This window comes from Jaculus jaculus, chromosome 14, assembly GCF_020740685.1.
Source record: "Jaculus jaculus isolate mJacJac1 chromosome 14, mJacJac1.mat.Y.cur, whole genome shotgun sequence".
Lineage (NCBI taxonomy): Eukaryota > Metazoa > Chordata > Mammalia > Rodentia > Dipodidae > Jaculus > Jaculus jaculus.
In genome coordinates this window covers 14,242,219-14,259,501 of record NC_059115.1, presented here as the reverse complement: position 1 = coordinate 14,259,501, position 17,283 = coordinate 14,242,219, and the positions used below count along the sequence as shown (strand labels likewise).

Here is a 17,283-nt window from a genome sequence, read left to right as displayed (position 1 = left end):
ACTCAGGCTGTGTAGGAAGGGGCACACTGTCACACCAACATGCTGTTCCAGTAAGAAAGGACAGGCACACTCAGCTCTAGTTCCCTAACCCTTTTTAGTTTGATTCTCACACTTCAGTGGTAGGCAGGGACTGCCCCACCTCCACAAGACAGAGTTGACTCCAACCATATACAGGAGCTATATGGCCTCAGGGCTTTGGCAGCTTTACAAGGACTGGGACAGAACACAATGCCAGCTGCTCTGAGCCACAACATAGGCACAGGTCTTGGACACTGTAAAAGCTGCTTTTCCAACTTTATTTAGAAAATCAAATCCAGGCCCCAGTGCCCCCCAACACCCTCCCCCACCCCAGCCATAATTTAAATAACTTAGAGACAGAGTGAGAGAAGGGAAGGAAAGGAGGGAGGAAGAAGAGCCCACTACAGCCGCCTCAGAGCTCTTTTCTTATCCGTCTTTTTCTTGGCCGCCAGCTTCTTGTCACGCTCGCCTGCATGCTTCTTGGCCATGGGACCCTCAGCTCCTGCAAGACCTCCAGGGGCCGTGGGGTCAGTGGAGGAGGCTGCTGCACCACTGGACTGGGCCTGACCAGCCTCAGCTCTCCCGCTACTGGGGCCGGCACCCCCATGGATCTCTGTGAGCAAACGGGCACGGGCAGCATATTCCTCGTAGTTCTCTAAGAGCAGACGGCCTGCTTCCTCATTGAGCGCTGACTCTGGGTTAGGGTGGATCAGCAGGCACTTGATGGTCTGTGGGGAAAGGGCCCATAGTCAGAAGTGCAGTACAGCCTCATGGTCCCACACTGCCTTATCCCTCCCTCCCTCCACTTCCAATTCGCTCATGGTCCCACACTGCCTTATCCCTCCCTCCCTCCACTTCCAATTCGGCACCCAAAGATCCAGCTGGCTGGCATCTCTTGTCACCAGCATGGGAAATGTGGCGTAATAATTCATATTTGCTCCCAGAGGCCCTTATGGGGGAAAGCCAGGGCCCTCCTCCAGGAATCTCAGTACCCATCCAAGACACAAGCGTAAGTACTATTAAAGCCTCTATACAGGAGAATGAGTTCAGGTTTGTTGGTCCAATGACAAAGATCTAAACTGGAGAGAGAAGGGACTCTAGGGCAGTCAGGATTAGAGAATTCACACCTACTTTGCCAGGCTATATCTCAAGTATTCATTTTGACAACATTATGTGTGATGCAGAATCCCAAGTAATATTGAGTACGGTAGGGCCAATTCAGTCAAGAGAAACACTTAGGTGTAAATAGAGGGCCCATAGTCACTTCAAGCCTTAATCAGCCCATCCTAAGTAATGGAACGAAAAAGTCAAGAAAGTCCACTGTATGACCAACAGCCATGCCTGCAACAGCTCCTGGCAAACCTTCTGAAGTGACAGCTCCAACAAAGTATACTATCTCCACCCACCCAGGTTCCTTCTAAAAGGGAGTCCAGAAAGCCCCCCCGGAATAAACAACCAGTCCTGAGCAGGTACTTCCAGGGGCTGCTGTGTGACATGTTAATTATGACAAGGGATGCAGGATCACCTGTAATTCTTACCACTGAACCTCCAAGCTGGAGGCCTGGCAGCCCTTCCTACAGATGCCTCATGGCAACGCCCCTTAACAGGTCCAAATGCAGACCCACTAGCCAATAGCCCCAGGAAAACAGAATAGGATGGTCAGGCATTGTGGCACATGCCTTTTATCCCAGCACTTGGGAGGCATAGGTAGGAAGATCACTGTGAATTCAAGGCCACCCTGAGACTATGTAGTGAATTCCAGGTCTGCCTGGAGCTAAAGTGAGACCCTACCTCAAAAGCCCCTCCCCCTCCAAATAGACTAGGATGGAGGGAAAGGTTTTAGGTCTGTTTACATGGAGCTTAATTCTTTCCAGGTGACCTGAAGTTAACCCCAATTCCCTATCTTCTCTACCATCAGCCCAAGGGGCTCATTAGAAATTTAGTTGAAAAAAATTTTTTTAACTTGTAAGAGGGACAGGAAAGGCAGCAGGTGACCTAAATGCTTTAAGTGGCCTTTAGAGACCTTAAAGCACTGGTTAAGGCCAAGAGTGTCTCTACCTCAGCTGACACTGGGGCACTGTGGGTCCATCACACAGCAAGATGTTAAGTGTCCCTGATCTCTACTCATAAAGTGCCAGCAGCATCTCCCTCCAGTACGTCTTGACACAGAGCATGTCTCCTGATATTGCAAAATGTCTCCCGGGGAAGGGAGAGATCATCCTTGGCTGGGAAACACTAGTACAGAAACAATCTAGAATGAAGACAATGGTGAGTGATGTTTGCACAAACCTTACATTGCTAATAAAATATCCAGGAGTCAGCTTGAAATCCCAGTTACTGGGGAGTTTGAGGCAGGCAGGAAGATTATAAATTCAGGCTGGCCTAGGCAACAAAGCTACCTAAGAAAACCCACTTAACTACACTTCATTCAGGCCAGTGAAACGGTGACAAACTGCAGCTTACTAGCAGAATAAGCCTACAAAACCGGATACTGTTCTCTACCTGCCATGAAACTATCCTACCATATCAACTCGCATTTGTTGCAAAGGACAAAAGTGCCCCTTGGCACTGCACAAAAAACTTGATGCTTTGAGCACATTACAAATCCTTCCACAATTTTCCAGAACTGCTGGGAACCCCTGTTCTATGGGACCCTATGCCACCCACTATTTCATAGTTGATTTTAAAATAGAAAATGTACTGGAACTCACCAGCAGCACATGTCGGATGCCCAGCTCAGCTGTCCAGTCCCTCTTGAGAACATTGACACAGATCTCACCATTGGCTCCCACATTTGGATGGAAGATCTTAGTAAGGAAGTAGCCCTTAGGTGGTGAGGCAGGGAAGTCCTTGCCCAGTAAAAGTTTCATGCGGAATAAACCTCCAGCATAGGGGGTCCCTTCTGAAATGGAGAGAGAGCAAACTTAAGTGAGGATATATTCAGGTATCCCTCAGCACCTAGACCCAGTCTACGTAGTCTGATGTGAGCAGATAGCATGCCAACTTTTCTACCAGGACACAAAATTCTTGAGGCAACAAAGTACCAGCTTCCCAGGTGCCACAGACAACAATGCTCACATCTTGGAGGTATGTCCAGCAGCCATATCCCCTGTATTCCAAGTGACTGCCTCAGGCACCTGCCACTCCCAAGAAGCAGGGACCCAGCAAATAACTTAGGAGGCACAGGTCCAGGATTAGACTGAGACCCTACTTCGAAAACCAATAAATAAATAAGTAAACAAATGAACACACACACACGTTTTTCTTTTGTTTTTTTTTTGTTTTTTTTTTTTTGAGGAAGGGTTTCACTGTAGCACAGGCTGACCTGGAATTTACTATGTATTCTCAAGGTGGCCTTGAACTCACAGTAATCCTCCTACCTTTGCCTCCCAAGTGCTGGGATTAAAAGGTATGTGCCACCATGCCTGGCAAGAATTTTTTTTTAATTTTAATTTACTTATTTGCAAGTAGAGAGAGGGATAAAATGGGCACACCAGGGCCTCTAGCTGCTGCAAACCAACTCCAGATGCATATACCATTTTGTGCATCTGGCTTTATGTGGTACTGGGGAATCAGACCTGAGTCCTCAAGATTTTTCAGGCAGGTGCCTAAACCCCTGAACCATCTCTCCAGACCTAAAAATTATTATTATTTGTTCTCTTTCTGTAGTAGTGTCTTGCTCTAGTACAGGGTGACCTGGAATTCATTATGTAGTCTCAGGGTGGACTCAAACTCATGCAATTCCTCCCACCTCTGCCTACCAAGTGCTGGGATTAAAGGCATGCGCCACCACGCCCAGCTTTATGTCTGTACTGGGGACTTGAGCTCAGGCTTGGTTTCAATCACTGAGCCATCTCCCCAGCCCATAAGTACCTAAAACTGCCAGGCATGGTGATACACACCTTTAATCCCAGCACTTGGGAGGCAGAAGGATTGCCATAAACTGGAGGTCACCCTTAGACTACAGAGTGAATTCCAAGTCTGCTTGTCTGGAAAAAACAAACAAAATTTAGCTAGGCATGGTGCAAGAACACCTTTAATCCCAGCACTCAATAGGCAGAGGTAGGAGGACAGCTGAGTTCTAGGTCACCCTGGGGTACAGTAAAACCCTATCTGGGAGAAGGAAAAAAAAAAAGTTTAATCTCTACCCGACCCCACCTCACCTCAAGCTTTGGTTTTCTGGTTTTTATACGCCAAGTGAAAGGGAGCTCCCTACTTTAATTTTTCTTTCCAGACATTTTTTTTTGTTATTCAGAGGTAAGGTCTCACTCCAGCACAAGCTGACCTGAAATTCATCATGTAGTCTTCAGGCTGGCCTCAAACTCAGTGATCCTCCTACCTCTACCTCCTGAGTACTGGGATTAAAGATGTGCGTTATCACACCCAGCCTTTCCAAGCTTCTTACAGAACCCTAGAAACCCTAGTGATCTGGCCTAACAATTTACTTTCTTTCTGCTACTATAAATTACCCAGATAGGGCTGCCTTGGGATTTTTCTGGGAGGCTAGCCTTCCAACTTTCACCCCTCAACTACCCAACACATCAACATGCAAACTATTATGTAGTTGTCATTCATTACTCAGGGGAAGTTTCACCTAATCACCACTAGGCTCACTCACCCTAGCTCCAAGACCTCTAGCAAACTAGATGATTTTGACAACAGAAATGAACCTAACAAAACTTTGTTTCAAGATGTTCTGCACAATTACATGCAATAAGTTCATTACCACCAGGTTCCTTCACAATGCCGAGTGTCGCTGCTTTGCTAAGTCCCCAGAGCCTATGACACTGACAGGTAGATGCTGTTTCAGAACCTATCCTCCCGTTTTGCTGATGCTAACAACAACAGCCTTGCCACTTACTACTACGCACCCATGGAAGCTCCTACGACCAACAGCCACATCCCCAACCTAGGCAAAAACACCAATACACACTTTCTCGGTGACAAAAAACTCCTCGCCCCTTGGATAAAGGACACGTAATTACTATTATTTGGGGTGTCCCGACGAGCGTAAATACAAGTAACCTGCCCATACTTTCTCCCCAACACCTGACAGGGTGTCTTGTTCCAGAGCCAAGTGACCGTGACCCTAGGCATTTAGGAAGTGGCCGCTCCTACTTGTCATGTCAAACTCACCGGGGCCCTCGATGGTGACCTGCAGGTCGGTGAGGTCCTCCTCGTTGGGGAAGACCTTGATGCCGTCGGGTGGGTCGGCGGTGAGCGTGGACACCTCCTTGTACACCAGGCGGATGATGTGCGGCGGCAGGTTCTCCACGTTGGAGCTCTGGGCACCGAAGGGAAGACGAGAGGGTGAGCAGCCGGCAGGGGCGGGCACTCAAGGATGCAAGCGCTGTCCTGCTCGTGACCCCGCGGATTCCGCGGCTGTCAAACACCCTGTGGGGCCTCCTGCCCCCACCCCAAAATCTTCCCCAAGACCACAGATAGTCTCACATGGGTCCCCCCTCACAAGGGTTCCAGGAGAGACCGAGGCCTAGCATGAGGAAACCCACAACCTCAAAAGAAAAAAAAAAAAAAGACTGGGCTCAGGCCTGCAAATGGCGGCGGGGACACTTGCTCCCCGAAAACACACACGGAAGGCAGGCAAAGTACCCCGGAGTTCCCACGCCAAGGCTGCGCGGGCCTCCCGGGCCGGGGCACCTGCGGCCAGGCCGCTGGGGAGGATGGGGTCCCGCCTTGCCGGCCGACATGCCCGGGCTACGGAAACCCCGCAGGTCACCCCGCAACGAAACCCTCGGGAGGACGCCTCCTCCGCGGAGTCCCCAACCTGCCCCTTACCTCTCTCTCTCTCTCAGGACCGCCACCCCGCACTCACCATGACTTCGGCCGGCCTGGGGGCGGGTCCCCCCCGGCCCCCTTCTTCAACTCTTTGGGCCGCCGGCCGGGGCAGGGGGGACCCAACAACTAGCGCTGTGACCCCAGCGAGGGCCGCGGCGGCCCGGCTGCGCTCCCCACGACCTCCGGCGACGCGCAGCACCACAAACCGCTCCGCACGCTACGCCTACCCAGCCCGCACTGAGTCCTCGGCGCGCGCACCGGATTGCTTTTATAGCCGCCGGTAAGCCCCGCCCCTTCCCGCGCGGCGCGCCTCGGCTCGAGACGTCAGCGCGCACACTCTGGGCGTCCAGCGCACTCTGTCCCCCCTCCTGTTCTCTACAAATTACGCGCAGTAGTGAAGGGGCTGCGCGGCGGGCTGTCCAATGAGGGCGCACGCTGGTCGAGGAGGTGACCCGGGAGATCTGAGAACCCTCAGTGGAGAGGGGAGTGTGGGGGGGGGAAATCGTGAGACGATACGGCCGCTGATTGGTCCGTTTGAATGAGACGCCGCAACGGCCGGGCATACGCGAGCTCGCCCTTACGCCCTAGCGAGTCGCGCACGCGACTAACGGTCGGTTAAAGGACCGGGCGGGGCAAAGGAAGGGGGTTTAAAACCCGTGATGGAAGGCTCGCTGGCCAATAGAGGCAGGCGGCTGTGATCTGGGCGGGTCATAATACTTACATAGGCCAATCATTGACGGACAATTTACAGGGTGGCAGGGGTAACACTGACCAATGGGAAACCCGTTTAGCGTGACAGACCCACTGACCAATGAAATTCGTGGCTTTTTTTCTGTATGCAAACGAGTACCTGCGGCAGCCCCTGCACCCTCCTCTCCGCAGTGTGGGAACGGACGCCCGGAAATCTACGCTTTTCTCTGAGGCGCCATTTTGTAGTGAATGTGACCTGTGACCTATGTTCTGTGTCCACGAAGCTTCAGAACCATGCAGAATGACCTCGAAGGACTGGACTGTTCTGTCCCTTCCGTGTGACCTCTGACCCCTGTTCCCCGTCCTTCTCCCGCCTTGTTCGTGCGGGATGCCAGAGGGAGTCAAGGAAATGCCAAGGTCTGCGGTCAGTAGTGGCTTTGTGAGCGAGAACGACGCGCTGGACATGGTGTCCACGGTGCTCATCGGCGCAGGGGGACAGGGCGCCCACCTCGCCGCCTCCTTTCAGTGTGACCACGCAGAGCCAGGCAGAGGCTCCGCAGCCCCTCACAGCAGCGTAGGGTTTGCCAGCCTTGCCCGCCATTAGTACTCTGTGGGCTCAAAAGTTAAAGGCGCTTGTTTGTGAAACCTTTACGGCCAGGGTTCGATTCCCCCGTATCCACGTAAAGCCAGATGCACAAAGTGGCTCATGCATCTGGAATTTATTTGCAGTGGTATGCCCTGGCATGCCCATACTCTCTTGCTCTCTGTTCCTTTCTCTCTCAAATAAGTTTAAAAAAAAAAAAAAAGAGCAGTTAAGGCACTTTGCCTGTGAAGCCTAAGAACCCAGATTTGATTTCCCAGTACCCACATAAGCCAGATGCACAAGGTTGCACATGGCATCGAGTTCATTTACAACATCTATAGGCCCTGGTGTGCCCGTTCTCTTTGTCTTCTATTTCTCTATTTGCAAGTGAATAAACAAAAATATTACTGTTTTTTGTTTTTTTGAGTTAGGGTCTCTCTCTAGCCCAAGATGATCTAGAATTTACTCAAACTCTCATGGTGATCCTCCTACCTCTGCCTCCCAGTGCTAGGATTAAAGGCCTGTGCAGGCACGCCTGGCTCAAAAATATTTTTAAAAAGAATGAAGCTGGTTGTGGTGGCACACACCTTTAATCCCAGCCTGGGAGGCAGAGGTAGGAGGATCACCAAGTTCGAGACCAGCCTGAGACTCCATAGTGAATTCCAGCAGGTCAGCCTGGACTAGAGTGAAACCCTACCTCCTAAAACAAAAATAAAAACAAAACAAAAGAATGAAAATAAGCCAGACATAGTGGCACATGTCATTTTTTTGGTTTTTCAAGGTATGGGTTCACTCCAGCTCAGGCTGACCTGGGATTAAAGGATCGCTGTAAATTTAAGATCACCCTGAGACTACATAGTGATTCCAGGTCAGCCTGTGCTAGAGTGAGACTCCCCCCCAAACAAAAAGAATGAAAGTATTCTAAAGACACTGTCATCTGCTATTGATACAATGGACTCCCCCCAAATGGAAATTTCCTTAAGACGCATGGTGGAGAGGGGCTGAATGAAGGTTTATGCCAACCAGAGGGGTCTCTTGTCTCCCAGAAAGAGATTTCACATCGGTCTGACATCACTTTGCAGGAGGGACTGGGAGCCTTGACGAGGATGATGGGTATGACACACCTTGACCAGGATTGTTTAGTGATGCCTTCTATTTAAAACTAAGCTTTGGTGAGCTGGAAAGCTGGCTTAGCAGTTAAGGCAGTTGTCTGCACTGCAAAGTCAAAGGGCCCAAGTTCTAGTCCCTACATAAACCAGATGGAGAAGGTGGCCCAGGCCTCTGGTGTACGCTTGCAGCAGCTAAAGGCCCTGGTGCATCCATTCTCTCTCTCTCTCTTTCAGCCTCTCTCTCTCATGAATAAATAAAGTAGATAAATAAAACTAATTTTTGGGTTCAGAAGTTAAAGAAACTTGCTTGCAAAGCCTGTGGGCCTAGGTTCAACTACCAGCACCTATGTAAAGGCAAGTATAAACTAGTACATACATCTGGAAGTTCATAGTGGCAAGAGACCCTGGTGTGCTCTTACATATACACATCTGCAAGTAAAATAAATAACAAATACATAAATTTAATGTCAAGACTCTAATAGCGGACTTGGGTGTGTGTATATATAGGGGTGTCACTGGATCTCTTTGTATCTCTTTTCAATGTGGCCATATTTAATAAATATCCTTTTACTGCTTTTCACTCTACTTTCTTTTCCTTCCTTCCTCCTCTCTCTCTCTCTCTCTCTCTTTCTCTTTCTTTCTTTTATTCTTTCTTGTTTTATTTATTATTTTTTTATTTTGTTTTGTTTTTCGAGGTAGGGTCTCATTCTAGCCCAGGCTAACCTGGAACTCACTATGGAATCTCAGGGTGGCCTTGAACTCATGGCAATCCTCCTACCTCTGCCTCCCAAGTGCTGGGATTAAAGGTGTGCACCACCACCCCCAAACCAAAACGAATCTTTACCCATCTTTTTTTGAGGGGGAGTGTTCATTGGTTTTATTATTATTATTATTATTTGTTTTTCCAGGTAGGTGAACTGGAATTCACTAAGTAGTTTCAGAGTGGCCTCGAACTCAAGCTGATCTTCCTACCTCAGTCTTCTGAGTGCTGGGATTAAAGGTGTGTGCCAACACACCAAAGCAAATCTTTACTCTTTCTCTCTCTCTCTTTCTTTTTTTTTCCAAGGTAGGGTCTTACTCTAGACAATGCAGGCTGTCCTGGAGTTCAGCATGTAGTCTCAGGGTGGCCTTGAATTCACAACGATCCTCCTACCTCTGCATCCCAAGTGCTGGAATTAAAGGCTTGTGCCACTACACTGCACTAAAATCTTTACTCTTAAAGTTGTTTTCTCAGATGTTTGTCAAAAAAGACAAAAGGTCAAGCCTGGCATGGTAGCATACACTTTTTAGTCCCAACACTTGGGAGGGAGTTGAGGTAGAAGGAGCTCTGTGAGTTCCAGGTTAACCTAGGCTAGAGTGAAGACCCCACCCTGAAAAACAATCAAGCAAAAACTGATTTATTTCAAGCCAGGCGTGGTGGTGCACACCTTTAATCCCAACACTTGGGAAGCAGAGGTAGGATCACTGAGAGTTTGAGGCCACCCTGAGACTACATAGTGAATTCCAGGTCAGCCTGGGTGAGAGTGAGACACTACCTCGAAAAACCAAAAAAATTAAAATTAAAATTAAAAAAATACCTGCGGGCTAGAAGGATGGTTTAGTGATTAAGGTGCTTGCCTGCAAAGCCTAAAGACTGAGGTTTGATTCCCCAGTACCCAGTAAACCAGATGCACAAAGTAGTACATGTTTCAGAGGTTAGTTTACAGAGGCTAGACCCTGGCACACCCATTCTCTCTGTCTCCCTCTCCTCTCTCTTTCTCTATTTGCAAATAAATAAATATGGGCTAGGGATTCACACCTAGCCCAAGCTGACCTAGAATGCACTATGTAGTCTCAGGGTGGCCTTGAACCCATGGTGATCCTCCTACCTCTGCCTCCTGAGTACTGGGATTAAAGGCGTGTGCCACCATGCCCAGCTTATTTTATTTTATTTATTTTATTGTTTTGGTTTTTCCAGGTAGGGTCTCACTCTAGCCCAGGCTGGTGTCAAACTCAGTGATCCTCCTACTTCTGCGGGGATTAAAGACATGTGCCACCATTTCCTGCTAAATCTAATATACATTTTTTTTTTTTTTTTTAAGAGAGAGAGAGTTAGAGAGAGAGAGAGAGAACAACAACAAAAACTACAAACATCATTAGCCCGGGACTTTCCTGGTATGAAAAGAAAGTCCTGTATCCTGGACCAACCATATAGCCAGACAAAATGGAATGCAATTGCCCCCTCTTCATATTTGTCACTGACTATCCCCATGTGGAATACCTGTGCAAGTGTTCCCTGTTCTTCTGTTCCTTGGTGTGACCCAAGCAATCAGGACAGTGCTTTTTTTTGGGGGGGGGGCCTCAAAAATTTTTTAAAGTATTTAAAAATTTTTATTTTATTTTATTCATTTATTTATATATTTTTTTTTGGTTTTTCGAGGTAGGGTCTCACTCTGGCTCAGGCTGACCTGGAATTCACTATGTAGTCTCAGGGTGGCCTCGAACTCATGGCGATCCTCCTACCTCTGCCTCCCGAGTGCTGGGATTAAAGGCGTGTGCCACCACGCCTGGCTAAAAATTTTTATAATTAATAACTTTCATGATTATAAACAATAACCCATGGTAATTCCCTTCCTCCACCCCCTTTCCCCTTTGAAACTCCACTCTCCATCATATCCCCTCCCCCTCTCAATCAGTATCTCTTATATTTTCATGTCATGATCTTTTACCTCCTATTATGATGGTCTTATGTAGGTAGTGTCAGGCACTGCGAGGTCACGGATATCCAGGCCATTTTGTGTCTGGAGGAGCACACTGTAAGGAGTCCTACCCTTCCTTTGGCTCTTACATTCTTTCCGCCACCTCTTCTGCCCTGAGCCTCTTAAGGTGTGATAGAGATATTTCAGTGCTGAGTGCTTCTCTGTCACTTCTCAGCACCATGGCGCCTTCTGAGTCATCCCAAGGTTACTGCCAACTGAAAAGAGAAGATTCTCTACCAAAAGTGAGAGTAGCATTAATATAAGGGTATGAACATTAAAAGAAGTGCTTATTGGACAGTTTGATAAGCATAGTATATACATTTAGCCAGATAGCAGCAGATGTTACACCCCTAGGGTTCATGACTACCCATTTTAAGTTTTCAGTATCAGGGATGTATTCCCTCCCATGGAGCAGGCCTCCAGTCCAATTAGAAGGCAGGTGGTTTCCACCATGACAGACATGCCACTATTGCCAAATATAAGGCTTTTAATGTGCACTGTTGGGTATCTTCACTGGTGATTTTTCTCTCTCCCATTGAGTTATATTCAGCATAGCTTCTTCCAGCTTTCTATCAGCTGGTCTCCATGAAATTGGATTTCAGCTCAGTTCCAGCAGGATTTCTCAGTGGCCTTGCAGCCGAAGTATGTGGACTCTTCAGCAACAGAGTCTTGTCATCTATTCATGGTAGGAAACCAAGGGCCTCAGCAATGGCCTGTAATGGTTCTAGGGCATCAGGGACCTCCCTGGCTAACAACTCACTGGAAGGTATCCCATCCCTGGCACTGAAAATTTTCTAGTAACAATCAATGGCTCCTGAGTTTCATTGTCCAAAAAAAGTAGGTTTCCATATGTTTATTTATATCCTCTTAGATTTTGATTAGCCCTCATTTGATAGAGGCAGATAAAGAGAGAGAATGGGTGTCCCAGGGTCTCTATCCACCTCAAAGGAACTCCAGATGCATGCACCACCTTGTGCATCTGGATTATGTGGGTACTAGGAAATTGAACCTGGGTCATTAGGCTTTGCAGGCAAGTGCCTTAATAGCTTAGTTATTTCTCCAGCCCCCAAAGTGGAATCTTTTGAACAAAAGGAGCCACAGTGCTTTGTACTTGCCCCTTGTGTTGGAATTACACATCCTTAAATGCTGGGATGGCAGGCATGTGCTACCATGACTAGTTTATTTATTTATTTACATATTTATTGGTTTTTCGAGGTAGGGGCTCACTCTAGTCCAGACTGACCTGGAATTCACTACGTAGTCTCAGGGTGGCCTCCATCTCATGATGATCCTCCAACCTCTGTCTCCCAAGTGCTGGGATTAAAGGTGTGAGCCACTACAACCGGCTAGTTTATTTATTTTTATTTGTTTGTTTTTTGAGGTAGGGTCTCATTCTCGCCCATGCTGACAAGAAATTCACTCTGTATTGTCTGGGTGGCCTTGAACTCAAAGCTATCCTCCTACCTCTGCCTCCCGAGTGCTGGAATTAAAGGTGTGTGCCACCATGCCCAGCTCTCCATGGCTAGTTTATGAAATGCCCAGGATTCAACTCAGGGCTTCATGAATGCTCGGTAGATACTCTACCTACATCATCTCCAGCCCTAGAAATTTGTAGTCTTCTTTCTTCTTTAAAAAATATTTTTGGGCTGGAGAGATGGCTTAGCGGTTAAGCGCTTGCCTGTGAAGCCTAAGGACCCCAGTTCGAGGCTCGGTTCCCCAGGTCCCACGTTAGCCAGATGCACAAGGGGGCGCACGCGTCTGGAGTTCGTTTGCAGAGGCTGGAAGCCCTGGCGTGCCCATTCTCTCTCTCTCCCTCTCTCTGTCTTTCTCTCTGTGTCTATCGCTCTCAAATAAATAAATAAAATTTTAAAAAAATATATTTTTAGGGCCGGGCATGGTGGCGCACGCCTTTAATCCCAGCACTTGGGAGGCAGAGGTAGGAGGATCACTGTGAGTTCAAGGCCACCCTGAGACTACATAGTGAATTCCAGGTTCAGCCTGGGCTAGAGTGAGACCCTACCTCAAAAAACCAAAAAAAAAAAAAAAAAAAAAAAATTTTAGGAGCTGGGCGTGGTGGCACAAGCTTTCCATTGCAGCACTCGGGACGTGGAGGTAGGAGGATCACTGTGAGTTTGAGGCCACCCTAAAACTACAGAGGGAATTCCAGGTCAGCCTGGGCTAGAGTGAGACCCTACCTTGAAAAACCAAAAAATAAAAATAAATAAAAACTGAAAAAGAAAAACAAAAAAATTATTTTTATATTTTTAGGGCTAAAGACATGGCTTAGTGGTTCAGGCACTTACGTGTAAAACCAATGAATGTAGGTTCAATTCCCCAGGGCCCACATAAGCCAGATGCACAAAGTGGAACATGTATCTGGAGTTCATTTGCAACAGCTGGAGACTGGTGCTCCCATTCTCTATCTGTCCCCCCTCCCCCAACTCTTACTCTCAAATAAATATATAAGAAGCTGGGGGGCTGGAGAGATGGCTTAGTGGTTAAGGCACATGCCTGTGAAACCTAAGGACACAGGTTTGATTCTCCAGGTCTCATGTAAACCAGATCCACATTGTGGCACATGCATCTGGAGTTTGTTTGCAGTGGCTAGAGGCCCTAATGTGCCCATTCTCTCTCTCTCTGTCTCTAATAAATAAGTAAATAAAAATAAAAAATCTTAAAAACAAAAAAAGAATTAGAAACTGAGCCAGGCGTGGTGGCACATGCCTTTAATCCCAGCACTCAGGAGGCCGAGGTAGGAGGATCCTCATGAGTTTGAGGCCACCCTGAGGCTACATAGTGAATTCCAGGTCAGCCTGAACTAAAGTGAGCCCCTACCAGGAACCCCCCCCCAAAAAAAAAAACAAAAACAGAAAGAAAGAAACTGGGTGTGGTGCTGCATACCTTTAATTGCAGCAGCATTCGGAAAGCAGAGGTAGGAGGACTGCCATGAGTTCGAGGCTACCCTGAGATTACATACTGAATTCTAGGTCAGCCCAGGCTAGAGTGAGACTCTACCTTAAAAAACCCAAAATAAATAAATAAGTGAATAAGAATTTTTTTTTCTTTCATTTTTCAATGTAGGGTCTTGCTCTAGTTTAGGCTGACCTGGAATTCACTATGTACCCTCAGGGTGGCCTTGAACTCATGGAGATTCTTCCACCTCTGCCTCCTGAGTGCTAGAAAAATATTTTTATAGCTGGGTGAGGTGGTGCTCACCTTTAATTTCAGCACTTGGGAGGCATATATATAGATATAATTATTATTTATTTGAGAGAGACAGAAAGACAGTAAAGCTGGGCATGGTGGCGTACATCTTTAATCTAGCACTCAGGAGACAGAGGTATGATAATCTCCTGAGTTGGAGGCCAGCCTGATACTACTGAGTGAATTCCAGGTAAGCCTGGGCTAGAGCAAGACACTACCTCAAAAAAACCAAAGAAATAAAAAAATAAAGGAGAAATTTGAGTTAAGAGTAAGAGCTAGGCTGGGTATGGTTGAGCATGCCTTTAATCCCAGCACTCAGAAGTACAAGGATCACTGAGTTAGAGGCCAGCCTGGAACTACAGAATGAGGGCCAGGTCAGCGCGGGCTACAGTGAGTCCCTACCTTGCAAAAAACAAAAACAAAAAACCAAAACAAAACAAAGAACAAGCAAGCAAACAAATAATCAGGCTGAAGAAATGGTTTAGTAGTTAGGTGCTTGCCTGCAAAATCTAAGGACCCAGGTTTGATTCCCCAGGACCTTCGAAGGCACAAAGTGGCACATGAGTCTGGGGTTCGTTTGCAGTAGTTAGAGGCCCTGGTGTGCCCATTCTCTATCTGCCTCTTTCTCTCTGTGTCAGATAAATAAATGAGACTTAAAAAAAAGAGCTGGTCATGGTGGCACACACCTTTGATCCCAGCACTTGGGAGTTCGAGGCCAGCCTGGGACTATCGAGTACGTTTTAGGTCAGCCTGGGCTAGAGTGTGACCCTATCTTAGAAAAAAAAAAAAGAAAAAAGTTAAAGGACGTGAGGAAGCAAGTTTTTGGAACAACATTTCCTGGCAGAGGAAGCGGCGATTGTCAAAGCCCTGACACAGCGGCAGGCCTGATTTAGCAATCTTGAGAACCTCTGTCAATCCAGGAAATAAAGCTGCGTTTTCTTTGATTTCCTGTCCTCCCAGCGTGCCCTGTGTGGATGCTAGAAAGTTTCCTGCCCCTTGGAAGCCTGCCTGTATACAGTCGCTCCTTGACCTTCCCAGTTTGCAGCGTCTGTAGGGCTGGGGTAGGAAACCAGCTGGCACCTCTCTTCTTCCGGTCTCTGCAGCTGCAAAAGTTAACGGCCCAGGTGCTCCCTCTAGTGACGGAACACAGGCAGAGGCTTTCCTTATAGTGAAGGCTGGGGATGATGTTTGCCTAGCACCCATGGACCCCTGGGCTCAATCCCCAACCTCTGTGTGAACTGGGTGTGGTGGCAGATGCTTCTAATTTCATCATTCTGGAGGTGGAGACAGGAGGATTAGGAATTGCACATTAGCCGGATGTGGTGGTGCACGCCTTTAATCCCAGCATTTGGGAGGCAGAGGTAGGAGGATCGCTGTGAGTTCAAGGCCACCCTGAGACTGCATAGGCAATTCAGGTCAGCCTGAGCTAGAGTGAAACCCTACCTTCAGGGAAAAAAAAAAAGGCCCCTGATTTCAGCCTCTGGCCTCTACACACGTGTACCCATACATGTGAACATACATATATTAGTATCCACAAGTATGTGAACATTTATACACATGTAAGCACACAATGCACACACACAAAGAAAATTGTGGTAGTTTTTAAAAAAATTATATTTATTTATTTGAAAGAGAAAGAGGGAGAGAGAGAGAGAATGGGTATGCCAGGGCCTCCAGCCACTGCAAACGAACTCCCTTATGCAATTAGCTAACGTGGGTCCTGGAGAATCGAACCTGGGTCCTTTGGCTTTGCAGGCAAATGCCTTAACTGCTAAGTCATCCCTCCAGCCCATTTTTGTTGTTGTTCTTGTTTTTCAAGGTAGAGTTTGGCTTAGCAGTTAATGTGTTTGCCTGCAAAGCCAAAGGACCTCGGTTCTATTCCCCAGGACCCTCGTAAACCATATGCACAAGTTGGCACATGCATCTGGAGTTCACTGGAGTGGCTGGAGGCCTTGGCACACCCATTCTTTCTCTCTTTCTCTGTGCCTCTTTCTGTCTCGTGCTCTCACAAACAAACAAATAAATAAAATTAAAAAAAAAAAGAGAGAGATGCCTTAGCGGTTAAGCGCTTGCCTGTGAAGTCTAAGGACCCCGGCTCGAGGCTCGTTTCCCCAGGTCCCACGTTAGCCAGATGCACAAGGGGGCGCACGCGTCTGGAGTTCGTTTGCAGAGGCTGGAAGCCCTGGCGCGCCCATTCTCTCTCTCTCCCTCTATCTGTCTTTCTCTCTGTGTCTGTCGCTCTCAAATAAATAAATAAAATTTTTTAAAATAAAAAAAAAACAAGCAGTAGCAAACATATGCATTTTTGAGTTAAGGAAGAACACTGTGAGTTCAAGTCTACCCTGGGCTAGAGTGGGACCCTGCCTTGAGAAAAACAAAACAAAGATTTGGGAGATGGATCAGCAAGCAGGCTAATGCGCTTGCCTACAAAGCCAAAGGACTCAGGTTCAATTCCCCAGAACCCACTTAAGCCAGATGCACAGGGTGGCACATGTGCCTGGAGTTTGTTTGCAGTGGCCGGAGGCCCTGCAGTGCCCATTCTTTCTCTCAAATAAAAATTTAAAAAATATTTAAAAAGTTAAAACAATAACAACAAAAAAAAGAAAAAGAAAAAAAAAAACACCAGCAACTAAACCTCTTAGTGTTGGGCTGGAGAGATGGCTTAGCAGTCAAAACTGCTTGCTAGCCAGGCACGGTGGCACACACCTTTAATCCCAGCATTTGGGAGGCAGAGGTAAAAGGATTACCGTGAATTGGAGGCCACCCTGAGAATACAGAGTGAATTCCAGGTCAGCTTGGACTACAGTGAAACCCTACCTCGAAAAACAAAAACAAAAACAAAACAAAAAACCCTGCTTGCTTGCAAAGCCTGCTCTCCTAGGTTCATTTCCCCATGTAAAGCCAGATGCACAAAGTGGCGTGTGTCTGGAGTTGGTTTGCAGTGGCAAGAGGCCCTGGCGTGCCCATTCTCTCTCTCTTTCTCTCAAATAAACACACATACACTTTTTTTTTTTTCAATTTAGGATCTCACTCTATAACCCAGGTTGCCCTTGAACTCACAGTGATCCTCCTATTTCTGCCTCCCAAGTGCTAGGATTAAAGGTGTGTACATCACTCCCGGCATATATATATATAATTTGTTTGT

The 17,283-nt window shown here is 47.3% G+C and overlaps 1 protein-coding gene across 1 annotated transcript; it reads right to left on the bottom strand.

Moving 5' to 3' along the window:
• Window positions 1-359: 359 nt before the first annotated feature.
• On the bottom strand, window positions 360-6,031 carry Ube2s (ubiquitin conjugating enzyme E2 S). The gene is made up of 4 exons (XM_045133986.1): window positions 5,852-6,031; window positions 5,155-5,302; window positions 2,730-2,920; window positions 360-746 (listed from the first exon to the last, which is right to left on the bottom strand). Exons 1-4 carry the CDS (start codon window positions 5,852-5,854, stop codon window positions 420-422), a joined length of 669 nt encoding a protein of 222 aa, XP_044989921.1. The 5' UTR covers window positions 5,855-6,031; the 3' UTR covers window positions 360-419.
• Between the last annotated feature and the right edge of the window lie 11,252 nt (window positions 6,032-17,283).

Coding starts and splice junctions, on each gene's coding strand:
- Ube2s (XM_045133986.1), bottom strand. Junction 2,921..5,154: donor GGTCACCATCGAGGGCCCCG/GTGAGTTTGACA, acceptor TCTCCATTTCAG/AAGGGACCCCCTATGCTGGA. Junction 747..2,729: donor GCATCCGACATGTGCTGCTG/GTGAGTTCCAGT, acceptor CTTTCCCCACAG/ACCATCAAGTGCCTGCTGAT.